The following is a 23096-nucleotide window of genomic DNA, read 5'->3' as shown; positions in this document are numbered from 1 at the left end:
CCAGAGAATACAAGGCCACCTCCTCATTTCACTGTATTCTCAGCTCAGGATTGGTCATCTAGTGGACAGTGGAGACATTTAATCTAAGTTTGTAATGGGACCTTGATCAGCTTAGCCAACGAGTAGCAAATGGAGTTTAATTTAGATAAATGTGAGGTGTTTCATTTTGGTAAGACTGGAAAAGGGCAGGACTTACACAGTTAATGGTAGGTCCCGTGGAGTGTTGCCAGAGACCTAGGGGGTGCAGGTACATAGTTCTTTGAAAGTGGCATCACAGGTAGACAGGGTGGTGAAGAAAGCGTTTGGCATGCTTGCTTTAATCGGTCAGAACATTGAGTATAAGTGTTGGGACACTATTATTTATGTACAAGATTTTGGTAAGGCCACATTTGGAGTGCTGCATACAGTTCTGGTTGCCCTGCTGTAGAAAGGATGTTATTAAACTGAAAAGCATGTTAAAAGGATTTGCAACGATGTTACTGAGACTGGGGAGGTCTGAGCTGTAAGAATAGGCTAGGACTTTTTCCCCTAGAGTTTTGAAGGCGTAGGGGTGACCTTAGAGGTTTATAAAATCATAAGGGGCATAGATAAGATGAATAGCCAAGGTCTTTCCCCCAAAACCAGAGGACACAGGTTTAAGGTGAGAGGGGAAAGATTTAAAATGGACCTGAGGGGCACCTTTTTCATAGAGGGTGGTGCGTGTATGAAACAAGCTGCCAGAGGAAGTGGTAGAGGTGGGTACAATTGAAACATTTAAAAGACATTTGGACAGGTACATAAATAGGGAAGGTTTAAAGGGATATGGGTCAAGCGCAGGCAAATAGGATTAGTTCAGTTTAGGAAACCTGGTTGGCATGGATGAGTTGGGCCAAAGGTCCTGTTTCTATGGTGTAATTGTAAGAAATGCATAACATTTTTGAAAATGTGAGCAGCTACTTCTTAAAAAAAACTTAATTTGATATTTTTTTCTAATTTGAAATTTGGCTTGTTTTCATAATTTATAGGACCGACTGGATTGAGTGCTGGTCTGTTCCAAATATCCTACTCTGTATTGACTATACTTGGCATCCCATCTACCCTCAGAAAGCTGATGAACAGTTGAAGCAAAGCTGTAAGAAGCCATTCATTCTATTAATCATTCATTTGTTTATTACAAAGGTATAAGGAATATAGGACCACGATCAAGCCATTCAGCCCCTTAGGCCTTTTTGCTCATTCAATTGGGTTGTGGCTGATTTGCATCTGAATTTCATTATATTCACTCTGGTTCTGTATCCCTTAATACATTTGCCAAATAAAAATATTGTCAAACTCTGTTTTGAAATTTTCTGCTAGCATTCAAATGTTGAGTATTATTATGTTGGTAAGTAATTAGTTTTTTTTTATTTTGGCTATTAATGCAAAACCGTTGTCAGTCTTTTGATGCATCAGTCTGTCCAAATTAATTATAATTAATTTACTGGTTGACCTTTTCAAGTTGACACCTGATTTCTCCCTGAAGATGTATACATGCAATGTAAGTTTAATGGTGAATAATTCTATGGAAAATTATAAATTTATGTAACTTTCAATCTGCAAGAAAATTTCAGCTATCATTAGAAATAATTGCTGTGGCAACAACCCTGCTTTTTTGCATAGGTGAGGTGCTGAACAAGCATATAGAACAGAAGGAGAAGTAATTTGGTCCCATATATCTATCTATAGAATTTCATAGAATCCCTACAGTGTGAAAACAGGCCATTCGCCCAACAAGTCCACACCAACCCTCCGAAGAGTAACCCACCCAGACCCATTCCCCTACCCTATCACCCTACATTTACCCCTGACAAATACACCTAACCTACACATCCCTGAACACTATGGGCAATTTTGCACGGCCAATTCACCTAACCTGCACATGTTTGGATTGTGGGAGGAAATGGGAGCACCCAGAGGAAACCCATGCAGACAGCAAAGAAACAGGCCATTGTGTGCTAATGGTCCATAAATACCTCTTCTGACCCTAGTTTTTCATCACATCTGATGAACATATCCTTTTATTCCTCTTTGCCTCTTCTATTTATCTACTTCTCCCTTACATGCATATGTGCTATTTATCTCAATCCATTCAAGGTAGTGGCATGTTCCACCGATCACCTTTGAGATGCTTCATGTGAATTTATTTATTTAGCAGTAATGATCTCTTTCTTTAGAAAAAGCTTTTGTTGGGATATTTCGGTTTTTATCATGCATATGCCCCAGTCTTTAGTTCACTTCATTCAAAATGTTTTTGCTTTTGATTTTCTAATTGGGTAACCATGAGAACCCTATGATTTTGCTGCTTGAATAGCTAGGTGAGATTACATCTTACCTCTACACTGAAAATACCATTAAAGAATTCTATAGTCAGTTGCACACAGCAAGAAAAGTAAGATTCTTGCCACCCTGAGGGCTAGATAGCAGGGTGACCCTTGCTTCAAGGTTAATGGTGAATGCCCTTTTTCATTGTTGACTGTAAAGTCAAGTTTATTAAGTAATTATTTTGCTTCAGTAGTTTTTAAGGAGGCTTGGCTGAGTAGGGAAGACAGTGGAAATAATAAAACCACATTTAAATTATATAGAAGAATAATAGTAAATAAACCAACAAATAACTCTAAGAAGATAAATCTCCTGGGCTGGACAGATTGCATCTGCAACTTCTTAACAAAAAGAAATGTAAGAAATGACAAAGGCATCATCACAGATGCTGAATAATTAATTAGAAAAACATATTGCAGCAGACGGCTAGCATATTTCTATCATTGTAGCTGTATTTAAGAAGGGCAATAGAACATTCCCCAGCAACTATAGACCACTGATAGTCGGGAAAATAATGGACTCCAAAGGAGAACATAAAATAAAGTGAAGAAACTAAAAGCATAATGATGAAAGCACCATGGATTTCAGGCAGAAAGTCCTCTTTCAAAAGGTAATGAAGTGAATAAGAAAGTGTAACAAAATATGAGTTTTTATTGTCAAACAGTTTTTGATAAAATACTGTGGATTAAATAATATGATCAGAAAATGCAGAGCCAGATGACAAGATGTAAATGCACTGGATGTGAATGCAAAACAGATTTATTTTGTTGATGTCAGAGCTAAGAGTTTGGACTTAACAAGAAAAGGTGAATAGCTTGTGTTGCCTTTCACTTGAAAAGAGAAGGCTGAAGAGTGATCTAATAGAGGCATTTAAAATGATCTAATGTTTTGCTAGAGTTGATGCAAAGAACCTACCCACTTGTAGGGAAGGGCAAAACCAGAGTCTGTTAAGACAACTTAGCAAGAAATTGAAATGGGAATTCAATGATTCTTATTTACCAAAGAGCATATAGAACTTTGTACAACTGGGAGTAATTTAGAAAGTAGTATGGAAAATATTTATGGGCAGTTATACAGGCATCTGAGGGATGAAAGAGTAGAGCTGACAGTTAAATGAGGAAGTACAGGAAGATACTGAATGGAGCATAAACACCAACTTGGACAGTTTGGAGCAAAACGGCAATTTCTGTGCTGCATGTTCAATGTGCATATGCCAGAGTGCTTTCAAGAATGGCACATCTTGGCTTTTTCGGAAGGTTGGAAAAGGTAGGGTTATTCTCTATCAAAGACAAATTTAGGAGCTGACCTGTTGGAGGTTTTAAGGCGAGGGGTTTTGATAGAATAGATGAGGAAAAACTGTACCCTTTGGCCTGTGTGTCAAAGATTTAAAATCCATGGCAAAAGATGTTGAGGGAAGATCAGAAGCCTTTTTTTAAAAGAAAAACAGAGTTGTCAGGATCTGGAAAACTTGATCTGAAGAGATGATGGAAACTGATTGTATTAAAAACAAAATTGTAAGGTAATAGAACATCTGTTTGAGTAGGAGCAACCTATTAGATTATGGACAAATAGAGGAAGGTGTAGAATAATTTAAACTAATCTTTTAAAAAACAAAAACAAGGTATAACAAAGTGAATGGCCTCTTGTACTACAAGTTTCTGTGATTCGCACCAGTATGTCAAGGTGCTGTGATTCTACTGGGACAAGCCAAATAAAGACATATCCATCCTAGGACAAGCCAAACAAAGACACGCACGAGAATTCCTAGAAGCATGGCATTCCAACTGGAACTCTATTGTCAAACACATCGAGTTAGACTCTGGGCGGCACGGTGGCACAGTGGTTAGCACGGCTGCCTCACAGCGCCAGAGACCCGGGTTCAATTCCCACCTCAGGCGACTGACTGTGTGGAGTTTGCACATTCTCCCTGTGTCTGCGTGAGCCCCCCTCTGGGTGCTGTGGTTTCCTCTCACAGTCCAAAAATGTGCAGGTTAGGTGAATTGGCCATGCTAAATTGCCTGTAGTATTAGGGGCAGGGGTAAATGTAGGGGAATGGGTCTGGGTGGGTTGTGCTTCGGCGGGTCGTTGTGGACTTGTTGGACGGAAGGGCCTGTTTCCACACTGTAAGTAATCTAATCTAATCTATCTACCACCCCCTGAGAAAAGGAACAGGCAGTGACTTCACCACAGGAAATAACATCACCAACCCAAAGAAACCCAAAAATATAAATAGAAAGCAGGAATTTTCAGCAGTGCTTCGCTTGAGGCCCATTGAAGATGTTACCTGGTAGGGGAACGAAACGTCTGGAAATGAAACTTCAAGCTCATGGAGCAAACCTACATTCGAAAGGGAATAGATAAGTAAGAAGTAGAGAGGATGTTTCCACTAGCAGTGAAACTAGGACAAGAGGGCATAGCCTCAAGATTAGAGGTAGCAGATTTAAGACCAAATTGAGGAGGAATGCCTCTGGGTGAATCTGTGGAATTCCCTGCCCAGTGAAGTAATTGAGGCTTCCCTCATTGAAATTTTTTAAAGCTGAGATTTTTTGAACAGTAAAAAAATTAAAGTTATGATGGACAAGTGGTGCTGAGGGCACAAAAAGATCAGCCATGGTCTTATGGCAGACTGGGCTCGAAGGGCCAGATGGCCTACTCGTGCTCCTATTTCTTACTTCCTCTGAGAGCTCATAAGGACATAATAGTGGCTGGTACAACCACAGCATTTAAAAGGCATCTGGATGGGTATATTAATAGGAAGGGTTTAGACGGATATGTGCCAGGTGCTGGCAAATGGGCCTAGTTTAATTTAGGATATCTGGTCGCCATGGATGAGTTACCAAACGGTCTTTACTGTGCTATACATCTCTGTGACTCTCAGTATGTCAAGGTCCTGTGATTTGTATACATTTCTTAAGGGCAATTTATGAAAGAGTTTTATAGTTAACCTTTGTTCAATAGATTCCAGAGGATTAAGGTGTGATATCATTATAGTCTTGCATAATCTTGAAATCCTCAATGTTATATATAGCGGTAAATTGTTCCCACTTGGGAATAGGGGTAAGCCATTTGGCTCCTTCGGTCTGTTCCAACATTCAATGAAATCATGACTGATGTGACAGAACACTATATACGTGTTTCCATTCTATATTCTTTTTACTCTCTATTCCTTAATACCTTTGGCTAATTAAAATCTGTCATTCTCAGTTTTACAAATAACAATTGATGTGGCATCAGTTGAGAAAGATAGAATTCAAAATTTACGCCATGTTTTGTTTAATGAAATATTTTCTAATTTAATTTGTAAGATCTGTCTCCAAACTGTGGACTGGGCTCCCTAGTCTTAAACACGCAAACTAAACCTACCGTATTTATTCCCTAAATTTTCTTTAATGCTTTTACCGATTCGAGCTCTAATCTTTTAATTTCCAGGGAATAAAATCCCGGTTTATTTAATCTGTCATAGAGTCATAGAGATGTACAACACAGAAACAGACTTTTCAGTCCAACTTGTCCGTGCCTGCCAAGATATCCTAACCTAGTTTAGTCCCATTTGCCACCATTTAGTCCATATCCCTTCTAACGCCTTCCTATTCCTATCCAGATGCCTTTTTAAATGTTGTGGTTGTACCAGTCTCCACAGCTTCCTCTGGCAGCTCATTCTATACAAGCACTACCTTCCATGTGAAAACGTTGACCCTTAGGTCGCTTTCATATTGTTTCCCTTTCACCCTAAACTTATGCCCTCTAGTTCTGGCCTCCCGCAGTCCAGAGAAAAGACTTTGTGTATTTACCCTATCCATGCCCCTCATGATATAAGGTCACCCCTCATCCTCCGACGCTCCAGGAAAAACAGCCTCTCCCTATAGCTCAAATCTTCCAACCCTGGCAACATCTTTGTAAATCTTTTCTGAACCCTTTCAAATTTCACAACATCTTTCCGATAGGAAAGAGACCAGAATTGCACACAATATCTCACAAGTGACCTAACCAAGGACCTGTACAGCTGCAACATGATTTCCTAACTCCTATACTCAATGCTCTGACCAATAAAGGAAAGCATACCAAATGCGTTCTTTACTATCATACCTACCTACTTGCGACTCTACTTTCAAGGAGGTTTGAACCTGCACTCCAAGGTGTCTCTTTTTTTTTCAGCAACACTCCCAGGACCTTACGATGAAGTATACAAGTTCTGCCCTGATTTACTTTTCCAAAATGCAGCACCTCACATTTATCTAAATTAAACTGCATCTGCCACTCCTCAGCCCATTGGCCCATCTGATCAAGATCTTGTTGTACTTTGAGGTAACCTCCTTCACTGTCCACTGCACCTCTAATTTTGATGTCATCTGCCAACTTACTAACCATACCTCTTATGTTCACATCCAAATCATTTATGTAAATGACAAAAAGCAGTGGACCTAGTGGCACACCACTGGTCACAGGCCTCCAGTCTGAAAAGCAACCCTCTACCACCACCCTCTGTCTTCTACCCTAAAGCCAGTTCTGTATCCAAATGGCTTGTTCTCCCTGTATTCCATGAGATCTAACCTTGCTAATAGTCTACCGAGGAATCCTGTCAAATGCCTTGCTGAAGTCTATATAGGTCGTATCTACTGGTCTGTCCTCATCGGTCCTCTTTGCTGCTACTTCAAAATCTCAATCAAGTTTGTGAGACATGACTTCCCACGCACAAAGCCATGTTGACTATCCTTAATCAGTTCTTGCCTTTCTAAAGACATGTAAATCTTGTCCCTCAGGATTCTCTCCAACAAGTTGCCCACCACCGATGTCAGGCTCACTGGTCTACAATTTCCTGGCTTTTCCTTAACACCTTCCTTAAACACTGCCACCATGTTAGCCAACCCCCAGTCTTCCGGCACTTCATCTGTGACTATTGATCATCCAAATATCTTACCAAGGGGCCCAGAAATCACTTCCCGAGCTTCCCACAGTTCTGGGGCACACCTGATCAGGTCCTGGGCCTTGTAGTGAAATGAAGAAACTTATTTTGCAGGGCAGTATACTTTTAAGGCTTTATGCTTTAGAGTTGCTCGTAATACTCTAGATGTGGCCTAACTAGTAGACAGTCAGTGAGATTGTAGTGAGAAGCCAAAATGTGAAATTAAATGGGGATTAGAAGAATGCTCTTCACAATATATTGTTAAAATGTGGTTTTCTATTGCAATAATTTGAATAAAATCCTTTTCTTTTTCCAAACACAGTTACATGCTTGCTAGATGAACTATAATGAAGGTGATAGTGAGGAAACAGGAGAGTGGGACTGGATCAAGTGGGACTGGATCAAGTGGTTTCTGGAAACAAATGTCCAAACAGACTTGCACCAAAAAACTTCTTTTTTTGTATTTCAGCATGCTATGGCACAAATTAATAAAAGTGGCTTCAACTTATTTTTAAGTGCTATGTTGAATATGTATCATGCAACATTTTGCAAGTTGTTTAATGAGAGTAGTAGAATTTTAGAAATTATTAAAATCAGTAGGAACAACTGAAGTTATGTATTCTCAAATTTAAGTTTAGTTTCAACAGCTAACCTACGTCTGTGTGAGAAAATGCTTTTTAAAAAAATGTACAACCTTTCTTTTTAAAGTATTTGAAATGCAGCAGTCGACATCAAGATCATCACAGAAGGCCTCTGAACGAACTCTGCATTCTCCTTCAGTTTCACAGCGACAGCGTATCGATCCTTCTGAACTTGCACCTGATAAACTACATGTTGAGCTAGAAATGTCTCCTGATTCACAAATCATTCTATATGGGCCACTTCTTAAAGCATTGTTATCTATCAAGGTACAGACTTTTAATTTCTCTCACAACATCAAAAATCTTTTAAACTTGAGGCAGATTTTCGAAGTTATTTGGAACTTACTTTTATATTATTATATGGCCTTTGCGCCAGACTTCTACCTCAAAGGATCTGTAACTGTTGCAGTACAAGAATATCCATTAGCCAAGAAAAAAATTTAATATTCCCTGTTAATCTGTTTTGTCCCTTGCCCTCTGAAATATTGTGATTATATTGGATTATATTATGAGCACTGGTCATTGTCCATTATAGTGAGACTTAATAACAAGTGTCAGCATTCTTTTTAATTGTGATTGTTTTGTTGTCAGACCATTTCAGTAGTTACGGCAATGTTGCTAGGTGGTAAGCAACAAGAAGAAAGTTTCCTCTCTGCTTGTTGTTTTCCTTCTATCCCTTTGTGTCCTACCCTCCATAGCCTAGGAACATTGTTCATTAGTTGTCACTTTCATGTTTCCAGTGTCAGTTTTTAAATGTAAGGTGAAACTGCTGAATTAGATTAGTCTCTTTAAATAACCAAGTTGAGCATTGCTGTTACAAATTACATTTACAACAGTGAAATTTCTAAAGGAGCTTCTTGTCAAAAGGAAGAAGGCAGCTTACGTGAGGTGGAGGAAGCAAGGATCTAGCACAGCTTTTGAGGATCACATGCTTACTAGAAAGCAGCTCAGAAATGGACTGAGGCAGGCTAAAAGGGAGGACGAAAAAGCCTTGGTAGGAAGCATTAGGGAGAACCCAAAGGCATTTTACTCATACGTGAGGAATAAGAGAATGATCAAGGAGAAGGTAGGGCTGATCAGGGATAGCGTAGGGGACTTGTGCGTGGAGTCTGAGCAGATAGAGGAAGCCCTAAATGAGTTTTTTGCTTTGAATTTCACTAAGGAAATGGACCTTGTTGTGAACGAAAACTTTGAGGAGCTCAGAAACAGGTTTGAACAGATCAAGGTTGATGAAGTTGATGTGCTGGAAAGTTTGACAAATATTAAGATTGATAAGTCCCCAGGGCCAGACCAGATTTATTCTTGGTTGCTCCAGGAAGGGAGAAAGCAGGTTGCTAAGCCGCTGGCGAAGGTTTTTGCTTACTCACTCTCCTTGGGAATTGTACCGGGGGATTGGAAGGAGGCGAATGTTGTTACCCTTTTCAAGAAGGGGAATAGGGAAATCCCTGGCAATTCTAGACCAGTCAGTCCTACGTCTGTGGTCAGCAAGGTTTTAGAAAGAATTCTGAGGGATAGGATTTATGACTATTTTTGAAAAAGCATAGCGTAATTAAAGGCAGTCAACTTGGCTTTGTGAGGGGCAGGACATGCCTCACAAATCTTATTGAGTTCTTCAAGTAGTGGACGAGACAGGTCGAGCAGTGGATGTGGTGTATATGGACTTCAGCAAGGCATTTGAAAAGGTTTCTCATGGTAGGCTCATTCATTAAGTCTGGCGGTATGTGATACAGGGAGATTTAGCTGTCTGGATTCAGAATTGATTAGCTGACAGAAGGCAGAGAGTGGTTATAAATGGAAAGAATTCTGCCTGGGGGTCAGTGGTGAGTGGCATCCTGCAGGCCTCTGTTCTTGGGCTTCTACTCTTTGTAGTTTTTATCGATTATTTAGATGAGGAGGTTGAGGGGTGGGTTAGCACATTTGCCGATGACCACAAAGGTTGGAGGTGTCGTTGATAGTATTGAGGGCTGTTGCAGGCTGCAGTGTGACAGTATGCAGAACTGGGCTGAGAAATGGCAGATGGAGTTCAACCTAGAAAAATTCAAAGTGATGCATTTTGGAAGGTAGAACATGAATGCTGAATTTAGGATGAAAGACATGATTCTTGGCAGTGTGGAGGAATAGAAGGATCTTAGTGTTCAAGTGCATAGATCCCTCAAAGTTGCCACCCCAAGTAGATAGGGTTGTTAAGAAAGCATATGATGTTTTGGCTTTCATTAACAGGGGGGTCAAGTTTAAGAGCCGCGAGGTTTTGCTGCAGCTCTACAAGACCCTGCTGAAACCACACTTGGAATATTGTGTCCAGTTCTGGTCGCCCTATTATAGGAAAGATACGGAGGCTTTGGAGAGGGTGCAAAGAAGGTTTGCCAGGATGGTGCCTGGACTGGAGGGCTTGTCTTACAAAGAGTGGTTGACTAATTTCAGACTTTTCTTACTGGAGAGGAGGAGGAAGACTGGTGACCTGATCGAGGTATACAAGGTAATGAGAGGCATGGATAGAGTCAATAGCCAGAGACTTTTCCCCAGGACAGGATTGACTGCTACGAGGGGTCATAGTTTTAAGATATTAGGAGGAAGGTATAGAGGAGATGTCTGAGGTAGATTCTTTACGCAGAGAGTTGTGAATGCATGGAATGTGTTGCCAGTGGTGGTGGTGGAAGCAGAGTCATTGGGGACATTTAAGGAACTGCTGGACATGCACATGGACATCAGTGAATTGAGGGGTGCATAGATTAGGTTACTTTATTTTAGGCAAAAGTGAGGACTGCAGATGCTGGAAACTAGAGTTTAGATCAGAGTGTGCTGGAAAATCATAGCAGGTCAGGCAGCATCGGAGGAGCAGGAAAATCGACATTTTGGGCAAAAGCCCTTCTTCAGGGATGCATACAGCCTGCTTCCCACGGTAAATCATACTGTAATGATACTGCTATGCAATTACTTCTGTAGTTGTAATTTAGAACATAGAACATACAAAAGTAATGCACAGAACAGGCCCTTCGGCCCACGATGTTGCGCTGAGGATTATTCCTAATCTAAACTAAAGCCCTTCTTAGATTAGCAATAATCCTCAGCACAACATCGTGGGCCGAAGGGCCTGTTCTGTGCTGTACTTTTGTATGTTCTATGTTCTAAATTACAACTACAGAAGTAATTGCATAGCAGTATCATTACAGTATGATTTACCGTGGGAAGCAGGCTGTATGCATCCCTGAAGAAGGGCTTATGCCCGAAACGTTGATTTCTCCTGCTCCTCAGATGCTGCCTGGCCTGCTGTGTTTTTTCAGTACCACATTTTTCAACTGTATGTATTACCAGCACTGATTTGAAAGAAAGCTTGTTTGGCAATTCTTGCTTATTTTGACTTTTGGTCTACGTTAGCAATTATCCTTCTATGGGAAGACGGTGGAATAATAATGTTACTGGCTTAGCATTCCAGAGGAACAGACTAATGCCCTGAAGAGCATTGATAAAATTGGAATGTAAAGCTAGCCTCAGTATGGTTGCCATCACTAAACCATTAAACCATTCAGTTAACTTTTTTTCAGGGAAGTTGAATCTACCATCCTTACCAAGTTTGGACATTGTGTGACTCCAAGTCCTTCACAGTGTGATTGATATTGCTTCCAAATTGTCATCTGACATAATGTTCAGTTCAAAAGCAATTAGGGATGGATGACCAATGCTGGCCTTGTCAGCGATGCCCATATCATATGAAGTTATAGAGAAATAAAATGACTAAGTAGCAACCGTGTTGTGCTTTGAAACTACCATCTATTATATACAATAATGGACATCCCATTTCAGGAATAATTTAAAGCTTAACATTAAATAGAGTCAAAAAGTGTGTTGTTGGAAAAACACAGCCTGTCAGGCAGCTTTCGAGAAGCAGGAGAGTCGACATTTCAAGCATAAGCTCTTCATCAGGAATGTGGGGGAGGCCCAAGGCCCCACCCACCTCCCATTTATCTCTCAAAAATGAAATGCATCATCCTTTGACATTTCCGCCACCAACAAACAGACCCCACCACCAGAGATATATTTCCCTCTGCACTCCTATCTGCGTTCCGCAGAGATCATTCCCTCTGCAACTCCCTTGTTAGGCCCATGCCAACCACCAACCCAGGATTTTTGATTTTTCTGAGAAGTGAAAGTGACTTTCATGTTAGTTAAACAAAATGTAGTCTTGTGTTTCAAGTAAATAAATCTACATTCTCAGTGATAAGACAGAGAATTAAAGTGATCATGTTTTTCCAGTTGCTCCAAAATAAAGTTACACACATGCTCGATATTGTTTTCTGAAGCATAAGTGGAAAGTGTTAGAGACTGGGGAAATCAAGCCCATTGATTGATAAAAGCAAAACACTGCAGATACTGGAAATCTGAAATGAAAGCAAGAAGCACTGGATAGACTCAGAAGATCTGACAGTGTTTGTGGAAGAAGAACCAGAGTTAATGTTTTAGTTAAATTTACCTCTGAGTTATAAAGAAGAATCCTGTTAATTTGAAACATTAAATCTGCTTGTCTTTCTATAGCTGCTGCCAGACCTGTTGACTATTTCAGCACATTCAGATTTATTTAATTGATTTAATTCACTTTGAAACTAGACAGTCAGCTATAGAGAATCTTGTGCCTTTGGTCCCCAAATACTTTACAAAAGGGGTTGGTAGTACTTAAAACAAATAAGTAGGTAACAATGTATTAACCACTTAACAACAAAATTGTCCTATTCTGGACCAAAAAGGCATATAGATTTATGTGTTGAGCAATTACTGTAAGATTATTCTTTTGTCTGTGGGGTGTAACTGACAGCTATACTGGCACTGTCTCACCTGTCCCATTCTTTTAAAAGGAAAATTACTTTGGTGAAGATGACATGTATACTGATTTTGAAGAAGTGGCCACAAGCCCTGTGCTGTCATTGTCAACATCCTCTAGTTCTGGATGGGCAGCAGTTGGAGTTGAAGAAAATGAGAAGATAGAAGCTGAGAATGGAGGCAAGCAAATTCATCCACTTACACTCCGCCCCTGGGACATCTCTGTCCTCATTAATTTGTGCAAGGTGCATGGAAAACTTCCAGTGGTGAGTGAATTAGAACAGGAAATATGTTCACCTTGTAATTTAAAACAAGCTGTTACTGAATCTCTTTTTTTTGTATCGCTGTGTTTGACTCTGACTATCTAGTTTGTATTTAGTTTAAGAAAATATGTTATAAACCAGTCTGTATAATGATTAAGAGAAAAACATGGGTAAGAGTGCATTGCACATACATGTCACTAAATAGTACATCACTTAGATTGAGGTGATGTAATGATTAATAATTGTGACACTCTCACAGATTTATTAACACAAATTAAGTTTGAAATGTTTGCTTTCTGAAATACATCCTGAAGTTTGCTTTCTGTGTTGATAGAACCCAGGGAATATTAACATTTTCAGGTTGGCTTTCTTCCCCTGGACTAAGTGGTGATAATAAATGTATAATTTTATACCTCTTATGAACTGTGATTTGCATTTCATTGATAGCAGATCTGCCATGTGCTGTGAGGTGTCAGATTTTGTTTTGCGTAACATTACTGTAGTAGATTGTTGTATATACATTTTGAGGTGATGACCCTAAGATTAAGGAGCAGCAGTAGGCTGTTCATCCTTTTGAGCATGCTTGCCATTCAGTAAATCTTGACTGATCTGATAATCATCATAGAAATCCCTACAATGTGGGAGCTGGCCACTTGGCCCATCGAGTCCACACTGACCCTCCAAAGAGCAGTCCACCCAGACCCACCCCCAACCCTAAAACCCTGCATTTCCCCTGAATAGCATCCCTAGATGCTATGGGCAATTTAACATGGCCAGGAATGAGGCTGGAAGCCTCGAGGGTGGAGAGACCTTCATCCCTGAGATCATTACAAGAATGATCTCCTCCAACATCACATCTTTCCGTAGATATGGGACCCAAAACAGTATTCCAAATGTTGACAAACAGAGCCTTATACACCCTCAGCAGTGCATCTGTAATATTGTAGATGATCTTTCAGTTGATTGAACTGCTCAACATTCACTGACATGGCTTATGACCTAACCTAAGCCATCTTTATTGCCTTAGTGTTCTCAAGTGCATTGTTTATTCTTGCACACCTGATATTTTGAACCGATGTTTTATGAATAGAAAACAATTTAATGAATGTAAATGTGCAGTTTAAATGCCCTATGTATAACTTTATGGTAAAAACAGATTTTAAGGTTGGGATAATGTTACATGCTAGCTATATAGTTCCTGAGTATCTCCAAAAACTTTTATTTCCAGTGCTTGATCTGCAACATGTAAGATTAAGTTTATTTGATGCTTATTTGATGTATCTTACACTGGAACAGTTTCTCTTTTATGAACTAGGTAGGATAAAAGGAACACCTTTTCGAGTGAAAGAACAGTCTGATATTTATCCTGGCCCTCTATGTTATAATAGTTGTTTTTGTCTTCATAACAGAGTTTGGAAGATAGGCATTAAAGGCATGTCAAAATCAGTGCTCATATAGATCTTTAGATCATTACATTGTCACCTGGACTTTAGACCTTGTTGAGGAGTGATTTTTTTAACAGTCTATTTTTGCTACGTTTTCTCTTGGATTTTCTCATCTTTTAGATTCTTCCATCCGTTTTTAATCATTGCAGTCAGGCAGCTGAACATACCACTAGAAACTCTGAAGAATTAACCTGAGTTATTTGAATGTCAGTTTTGCTTTCCATTTAAATCTCACTTTGTGTGTGACACAAGAACTGAGAGACAAGAACTGTAGTGTAGATCTTGGCTACCCACAGTTTTCTGCCACTCCATACTAATTAAACCCCAGTTAGGATTGTGGACTCATCGGATAGTATGGAGTTGTAGTTATGCTGATACTTGAGTGCATTTTAGTGTATGCTTTCAAATTTTTTTTATAATGTGGTCATAATTATTTTGATGTCTGTTCTCTGGTAGTTGTTCAATTACCTCAAAATGCTTGTTTTGCCTAATAGTAGGAAACAAAACTTTCTGTATTTCATCAGCTAATTCTGGGATAATATTAAGTTTTCTTCAACAAAAATACTCTTTACTATATACCATTACATCTAATGCTTACGATGTATGTGTAATTTTTCTTCCCATCTCCGGTCTTCCAATCATGTTTTCTTGCTAAATGATGCATGAATCTAATCTTTCAATGATTGTCAGTTCTCCTGTGAGATGTGCTTCAAAAAATATGGAAAGATTAATGTTGCTAGGATCTATCTTGTACGAGTTTCATATTCAGCCTCTTGTCTTGTAGCTCAGAAATTGTACCAATATTCTAGCCAAAAGTAATCTTACTGTATTTTTTCATCTTTCACTTCCATTTCTTCCCTCTCCTAGTTCTGGGCCACGATGGGCAATTGTGATGCCCCCAATTAATCAGAAAAACCTTAATATGAATATTCAGTATCATATTACATTGTACATTTTCTCACTCAAGGGATTAAACACTGACTTGGAATGACTGAACAATATGCCTTACTGAACTAATCATTTTATAAATTAGTAGGATACATCACTACCTTTCCATGAAACAAAATTGGATTTAGTCTGCAGTCAATATGAATCAATCTAAATGCTACTGTGTCTTAGCTCAGTGTAAGCATATTTAACCTCTAAGGTAATCTCTCATTATTGGGGGGTTTATGCTAACATTTCTATTTATAGTTTTATAGAGCTAGATTAGCTAGTTAACTAATTGCTGTAATATCTTAAGTTCAACAAATACTTTAATATTGTAAAGTGTAAGAAATTATATTATGGATTTATTTAGTAGTCTATCTGAAAAGATTTCATATGTGATTTGTTTCAGCATTGCAGCAGTGATGGTGCAGAATGCCCAACAGCATTTCTGGAGAGACTTTGTTTTGAAATGAAGAAGGGATACAAAGAGACAATGCTACAGCTTATTTTGTCACCTATTTACATTTTTGTGAGCGACAGCTACCCGGTAAGGAGTTCAAAGCAATTGAATAATAACATTCATACTTTGTGGATAACCATTGGTGAAAAACATTTTTTTTTATTTTAGCTACTCACGTTAAAATGAAAAGGCAAGGCTGACCGAATGTAGCTACGTAGTTATGTCTGTAACTATTGTGCAATTAGAAAAAGGTATAATTTTATCATTCCTGCAAGACCTATCAAGATACAAAATATAAAACAATAAAGTTGAAAATCTTCAGTTTGCCTGCTGTAACTTTGGGAGAAGGATGCACTATAGGCTGATACATAGATTTATTTAGCCTCACATTCAAGTCTTTTAAAATACCCACTTGCAGCTCTTACTAGACTGTTCATACAAAATGAGCTGTGGTAAGCAGCTTGACTCATGATGTTGAAAAGCTGACCAGGGTAACTGGAAGTCTCGCCCCACTAACTGTAATTGAAACACTTTTCTTGGGTGCACTGTTGGATTTTTACTCACTAATTTATTTGTCAGAAGTTTTGTTCTGCATCACTTTTTTGAAAGAGATCTTGAAAGGAGAAAAGTTGGCTTGCTTCAGCTGAGGTTCCCAGCTTCCTGATATAAACTTAGACCTTGATGCACTTCTAGTGGTGTGAGAAAATAAGAGTTTCCTTTTAATGGTGTCAACTTTGGCTGGCATAGCTTGTCAGCATTAGAAACTTTAAATGTACACATCAGCATGTGGATTTTAGATTTTTCATCTTGTGTGTGATCGAGTGACAATTTAAAAATTCTTTTTAGAAAGATAAAAAGAATAACCAAGAATTATCAAGAGATTGACTATTTAGCCTGAGTAAATGTTGTGGTGTGATGTATAAAACTCATAATGAATAATGTTGGAGAAAGGACATTACAACTGCTTCATATGTAAATGGAAGCTGTTTTTCACAGCACTATTGAGTAATTTGACTTTCTCTGTGCTTCTGAGTTTGTTCTATTTGTTCAGTCTTGGGATCTTTATTTTACTTGATATTATTTGCAAAAAATGTAATAATTTAGGAATAAGCCACATTTATAAGCTGCCTTTCCTTAGCTTTTAAAAATTCAGAGCTGAAAATGTGTTGCTGGAAAAGCGCAGCAGGTCAGGCAGCATCTAAGGAGCAGGAGAATCGACATTTTGGACATGAGCCCTTCTTCAGGAATGCATCTGCTGTCCTCACTTTCTCCTTTCAAAAATTCATCAGAGATGAGGTTTCACTGGCTGGGCCCCAATTTATTGTTCATCATCAGTTGCCTTTGAGAATGTGGTAGTGAGCTGTCTTTTTGAACCAGTGCACTCTATTTGGTGCAATTATATCCAAAATATAGGAAGGAAGAGGGAAAATCCAGAATTTGACTCAGTGACTAAAGGAATGGTGAAATAGTCCCAATTCAGACTGATTTGCTTGGAGGATAACTTGCAGGTAGTGATATTCCCATACACCTGCTGCATGTGTCCTCCTGGATGGTAGTGGAAGGTATCTCAGGAACCTTAGTGAGTTTCTGCTTTGCATCTAGTAGTTGGAACTGCTTCTACAGTTTATTGGTGATTGCGGGAGTGAATGTTTGTGAATGTGGTACCAATCACATGGGTTACTTTGACTTGAAATGTGTCAAGCTTCTTGAGTGCTGTTGGAACTGCACTCATCTAGGCGGGTGGAAAGTATTCCATCACACTTCTGATTTGTTCCTTTTTAATTATGGTTACAGGCTTAGGGGATTTGTCTAAGTATTGCAGTATTCCTATCCTCTGACCTGGTCTTGTAGCCACTGTATTTACATGACTAGCCAAGTTCAGTTTCTAGTCAGAGGTAACCCCCAGCATTTTAGTAGGTGACTCGGTGATGATAACACTATTGAATGTCAAGGGGCGATAGTTTGTGCCTCTTGTTAGAGATGTCATTGTTTGCTCCCTTTCTGGTACCAGTATTACTACCAGTCAGTTATAAGTTCACACTTGGATATTGTCTCTGTCTTGCTGGATTTGGATATAGACTGCTTCAGTATCTGAGTTGGCAGAAATAGTACTAAACATTAGCAAATGTCTGGTTTTGCAGCACTTCCACCTTCAAATTTGTTTAAGTGCAATGATCAGACACTTTAATTGTATGTAATAAAATTAGAATACTGTGGGTGCTGATAATCTGAAACAAACACAGAAGACTCTGGAGAAGCTCAAAAGATCTGGCAGCATCTGTGCAGAAAGAGAAGAGTTAACATTTTGAGTCCAATATGATTTATTCAGAAGCTGAACAGTCAGAATTGACATGTACTGATAGACCTGTTGAGTTTCTCCAGCATTTTCTGGTTTTAATTAGGTTAACTTGTGTCACCATTGTTGCAAGTAACAATTGTTGTACTGCCTTTGATTGGCAAGTACCCTTCTGCAGTGATAAAGTATTCTTTTGTTGTACCTTATGTCCTTGCTCAATCAGAGCTTTTGTTTTGATAAATGATGGTATTTTGACTATTTTTATCCTGTACTGTCAGGGCATAAACTTATTGATGGGAGAATTTGAATGTGTGAACGTTTTTTCTTTCACGTATCCTTAGAACATTATGTATTTCTATCTCGGTACATGTCTGTTTGCTGCGATGAACTCAAAATGTTCTTTGTACAATTGAACAACTCAGTTTAAAACTCTTAAAATGATACCAATTGAGGTTTTAAAATTGTATTTTTTGAGAGAACGTGTAGCAATGATCAATGGTGTGATGTTATCCATAATTCTTTGTTGCTTGCAGTGGACAAAAATATCTTCCTCAGTATTATTTAGCTTTCTGTATCTTGGATTATTCATATGATTAAGGGAGCTTTCATTTAGTTTTACACTAATATGCATGTGTTTCATTCCAACAGGAAGCATATTTTAAGCTTTGTGGCTGTTTATTAAGTAGCTAGATTCTAACAACAGAATTACAGTTTTGTTGTGACGCATGTCCCATTATGCCTGCACCAGTTCTCAAACATCATTGCCTAGTACTATCTCCTACCTTTTCCCCTTAAAGTGATATGTTTTCATTTTGGGTAGTTTACTTTTGGTAACTCTGTTTTTGAATATAAGAACTAGAAGAATACAATTTGAAATGACCCTTGGTAAAGCTAATCGACCTTTGCACATATCAAGATTCCAAAGATTTGAATTCCAAGAAACTGTATCACAGTCACATCACAGCTGCTTACAAGGATGACTGCAAATATTCTGAGTGGAAGATCTGAAAAAGTAAGCTTCAACATTAGAACAAGGATCAAACAAGACTGAGAGTCCCTATTTAATTTCCAAACTACCTGACAGCAGACAGCAACCCATCAAAGATCACCTGCCCTCTGGTGTCAGCAACTCTAGATGGCAAACTGTTTCAACAATTACATCAGTGCCAAGATTAAACTAATCACCATAAATCTACATGATCCACAGTTTGCAAGCGACTGCAATGTTGTGCATATTCCACACCAGATTAGCAAACGACTCTTGTGTTACAAAGTTGAAGGCATGTACTGTACTTTTAAGAGAGAGAGAATGCTGTTCTGAACTGAGAGATTACAAGCACCTGTGAACATGACTAGATGGTAGTCCCAGAGTTACTGGAAAATTGAAAATTTGAAACATTTGGGTGTAAAATGGATACCTGAGTTTTGGTTGCTGTTCTGACAACAATTCGAATTTAACCAATCCGCTTAAAATTATGCCCCAGGAGTCTTAACCCAATCGGGTTTGAATTTATTATTTTGCCAACATCAAACCAATGACACGATCTGATGTTTTTGGGGGGGGGGGGGGGGAGGTGGGGGTGTATAAGAAGTGGACATTTTGAAAATTGGTCAGAAGGCAACTGCTGTAGAGATAGAAACTGGAGAACTACTTGCCCATCTAACATATTACTGTCCAAGAAATAAGGAAATACTGTCTATAAAAGGCACCTTTTCATATGGAACATACTTGCAGTAAAAAGAAAGATGACAACCCAGGGAGATCTTCAGCCAGAAGAGTGAAGTCATAGAAGAAGACAGCAGCTGCATGATTTGAAATGAAGTTGATGTAACTTTAATAAGTGTCTTATTGAAACAGCATATTGTTATAGAGTTGGAGGCACCTGGTAAGCAGTTAAGAGAAAGGGTCACTTAGAGTTGTGAATCGTTGTTGTTTAATGTTCACTTTTAGAGTTATAAAATAAATTGATGCTATTTTCTTCAAATACTGTTGTCTCTATGGACTTTAGTAAGGCGTTTGACAAAGTCCTGCATGGCAGGCTCATCATGAAGGTCACTTCGGATCCAGTGAGAGCTAGCTAATTGGATTCAAAATTGGCTTGATGGTTGGAAAGCAGAGTGTGTTGATAGAAGGTTGTTTCTTAGACTGGATGCCTGTGATTAGTGGTGTTCCACAGAGGCCAGTGCTGGAATCTTTGTTATTTGTTATTCACATACGTGATCTGGATGTGAACATGCAAGGCATGATTAGTAAGTTTGCGGATGATACAAAATTAGGAGGTATCGTGATAGTGAGGAAGGTTATCAAAAATTACAGAGGGATCTTAATCAGATGGGGAAATGGGCTGAGGATTGGAAAATGCAATTCAATATGGATAAGTATGAGGTGTTGCATTGTGGAAAGTCAAACCAATGTTGGCTTATACAGTAAATGGTAAGGTCCTGTGGAGTGTTATAGAACAGAGGGACGTAGGAGTACCAGTACATAGCTCTTTGAAAGCAGCATCACAAGTAGAGACAGGGTTGTGAAGAAGGTATTTAGCATGCTGGCCTTCATTGATCGAGGCATTGAATATTGGAGTTGGGATGCTAGGTTACAGTTGTATAAGTCACTGGTGAGGCTGCATGTGGAGTATTGTGTACAGTTTTGGTCACCCTGTTATAGGAAAGACATAGTTAAACTGAAAAGAGTGCAAAGAAGATTTACGAGGATGTTGCAAAGACTAGGTTGGCCAGGATAGGACTTTATTCCTTGGAACACTGAGGGGTAACTATACTGAGGTGTATAAAATCACGAGGGGCATAGCTAGAATGATTGCATATCTTTTTCTCAGGGATAGGGAATTGAAAACTAGAGGGGAGAAATTTAAGAAGGACCCGAGGAACAACTTCTCTATGCAGAGAGTGGTGCGTATATGGAATGTGCTGCCAGAGAAAGTGTTTGAGGCAGATATAATAGCAACATTTTAAAAACATTTGGATAGGTACACGGATGGGAAGGATTTAGAGAGATATGGAACTCGCTGAGTGGGCACCACGATCAGCGTGGACTAATTTGGGCCAAAGGGCCCGTTTCCCATGCTGTATTACTGCATTATTCTAACAGGTTTAATTGGAAGCACATGGTTCGATTGTAACACAGAATTTATAGCAAAAATTTGCAGTGTGATGTAACTGAAATTATACATTGAAAAATTGATTGTCTGTTAAGCCTTTCATCTGTTAGAATACAGTGATAGTTTCACTTCTTTCATGTGTAAATCACAAAACCCTTTTTTTTAAGAAGTTGCATTCTCGGGTTAGCTGTTAACAATGGTGATAGCTAGACAATATGTTGAAGGTGTTAGCCCCCTGTGTTCTCTGTCTATGACCTGATGTTTAGATTGATTCTAATCTAAAACGTGTGATAAGAGTTTTACATAAATTCATGCAGTTTTTGAGCTCAGAGTTCTATATGAATGTATGCAGTTTTTGAGCAAAGTGCAATGTAACTCTGCAAGTACAAATTCACCACACAAAATATGTGTGTGCATATGGGTCTTTGTCTGTCTGTGTGTGTGTGTGTGTGTGTGTGTGTGTGTGTAGTGAGTGCAGAGTGTCTTAAGTCTGTGAGGGGGTGCATGTGTGAGTGTGGGAGTGTGTGTCTCTATAAGGGTGTGTGTACCTGTGTCCGTGTGTGTGTCTGTGTGTATCTGTGTCAGTGTGTATGTGTGTAGGAATATCTGTGTGCGTGTGTAGTGCGATGGTGATCACCTGTAATGTGACATGAACTTAAGGTCCCGGTTGAGGCCCTCCCTATGGGTACCGAACTTAGCTCTCAGCCTCTGCTCGGCCACTTTCCTCTGCTGCCTGTCCCGAAGTCCCCCTTGGAGGATGGTCACCCGAAGGTCCGAGGCTGAATGTCCTGGACCACTGAAGTGTTCCCCAACTGGGAGGGAACTCTCCTGTCTGTTGATTGTTGTGCGGTGCCCATTTATCAGTTGTCGTAGCCTTTGCTCGGTTTCCCCAATGTACCATGCCTCCGGGCATCCTTGCCTGCAATGTACAAGATAGACAAGGTTGGCTGAGTCACGTGAGTACCTGCCATGTACAAGGTGGGAGGTGTTCCCACGCGTAATAGTGATATCTATGTCCACAATCTGACACTTCTTGCAGCGTCCACCGTGAGAGGGTTGTATGGAGTTACCCTGAGAGCTGGGCAGTTTGCTACGCACAATGATCTGTTTGAGGTTTGGCGGTTGTTTAAAGGCAAGTAGTGGAGGTGTGGGGAAGGTCTTGGTGAGGCGCTCATCCTCATTGATAATGTGTTGCACGTCATGAAGAAGATGGCGTAATTTTTCAGCCCATGGGAAGTACCCTCACAAGAACTGGGTACGATGCTCAATTCATCCACCGCCAGTTCCACCAGGATGCATGAACATCAACTTGCCTCAAAAAGACATGGCCCACTCTCACCAGTATCCTTACGTACAGATGAGGAAGTACTTCACTTCGACTGGGAGAACATATCCATCCAAGGTCAAGCCAAATGGGGAGATACATGAGAATTCCTAGAAGCATGGCATTCCAACTGGAACTCTATCTACAAACACATTGACTTGGATCCCATTTACCACCCTTGAGGGGAAAAAAAATCAGGAAATGACATCAGCAACCCAAGGAAACCTAAACATCTAAAAATAGAAAATGGGCCATGCCACCAGTGCTTCATCCGGAGGCTCACTGATGCTGTTACCTAGTATGGTGATGAAACATCTGAAAATGAACCTTCCAGCTCACTGAGCAAACCTACATCCAGAACTTCAACCTGAGCTACAAATCTTCTCAAAACTCATTAACTCCTGAATTGGGCACTATTTTCTGAAGACTGAAAACAGTCTTTTCATCTTCAGATCCCGTTTTCTCAGTTTTCAAATGGCTTTGATTTTAGGGGAGGAGGAATTGTACGATTCCTCTGATATTCCCCTTGAAACTCTGTAATGCTGATATTAACCCCTGGGAGGAGCTAG

The 23096-nt window shown here is 39.5% G+C and overlaps 1 protein-coding gene across 7 annotated transcripts in view; it reads left to right on the top strand.

Moving 5' to 3' along the window:
* kiaa1109 (KIAA1109 ortholog) overlaps nt 1-23096 on the top strand; it is a 427165-nt gene that overhangs the window by 163044 nt on the left and 241025 nt on the right. For all 7 annotated transcript variants that reach the window (XM_072584210.1, XM_072584207.1, XM_072584208.1 and 4 more), the window contains exons 18-21: nt 1005-1111; nt 7949-8148; nt 12729-12959; nt 15741-15878. In XM_072584210.1, the coding sequence (XP_072440311.1) occupies nt 1005-1111; nt 7949-8148; nt 12729-12959; nt 15741-15878 (676 nt within the window). The remainder of the gene's footprint in view (nt 1-1004; nt 1112-7948; nt 8149-12728; nt 12960-15740; nt 15879-23096) is intronic.

The sequence above is a fragment of the Chiloscyllium punctatum genome, chromosome 14, assembly GCF_047496795.1.
Source record: "Chiloscyllium punctatum isolate Juve2018m chromosome 14, sChiPun1.3, whole genome shotgun sequence".
NCBI classification, from domain to species: domain Eukaryota; kingdom Metazoa; phylum Chordata; class Chondrichthyes; order Orectolobiformes; family Hemiscylliidae; genus Chiloscyllium; species Chiloscyllium punctatum.
Note: the sequence above shows the minus strand (reverse complement) of the source record. Positions and strands in the feature narration are given on the sequence as shown.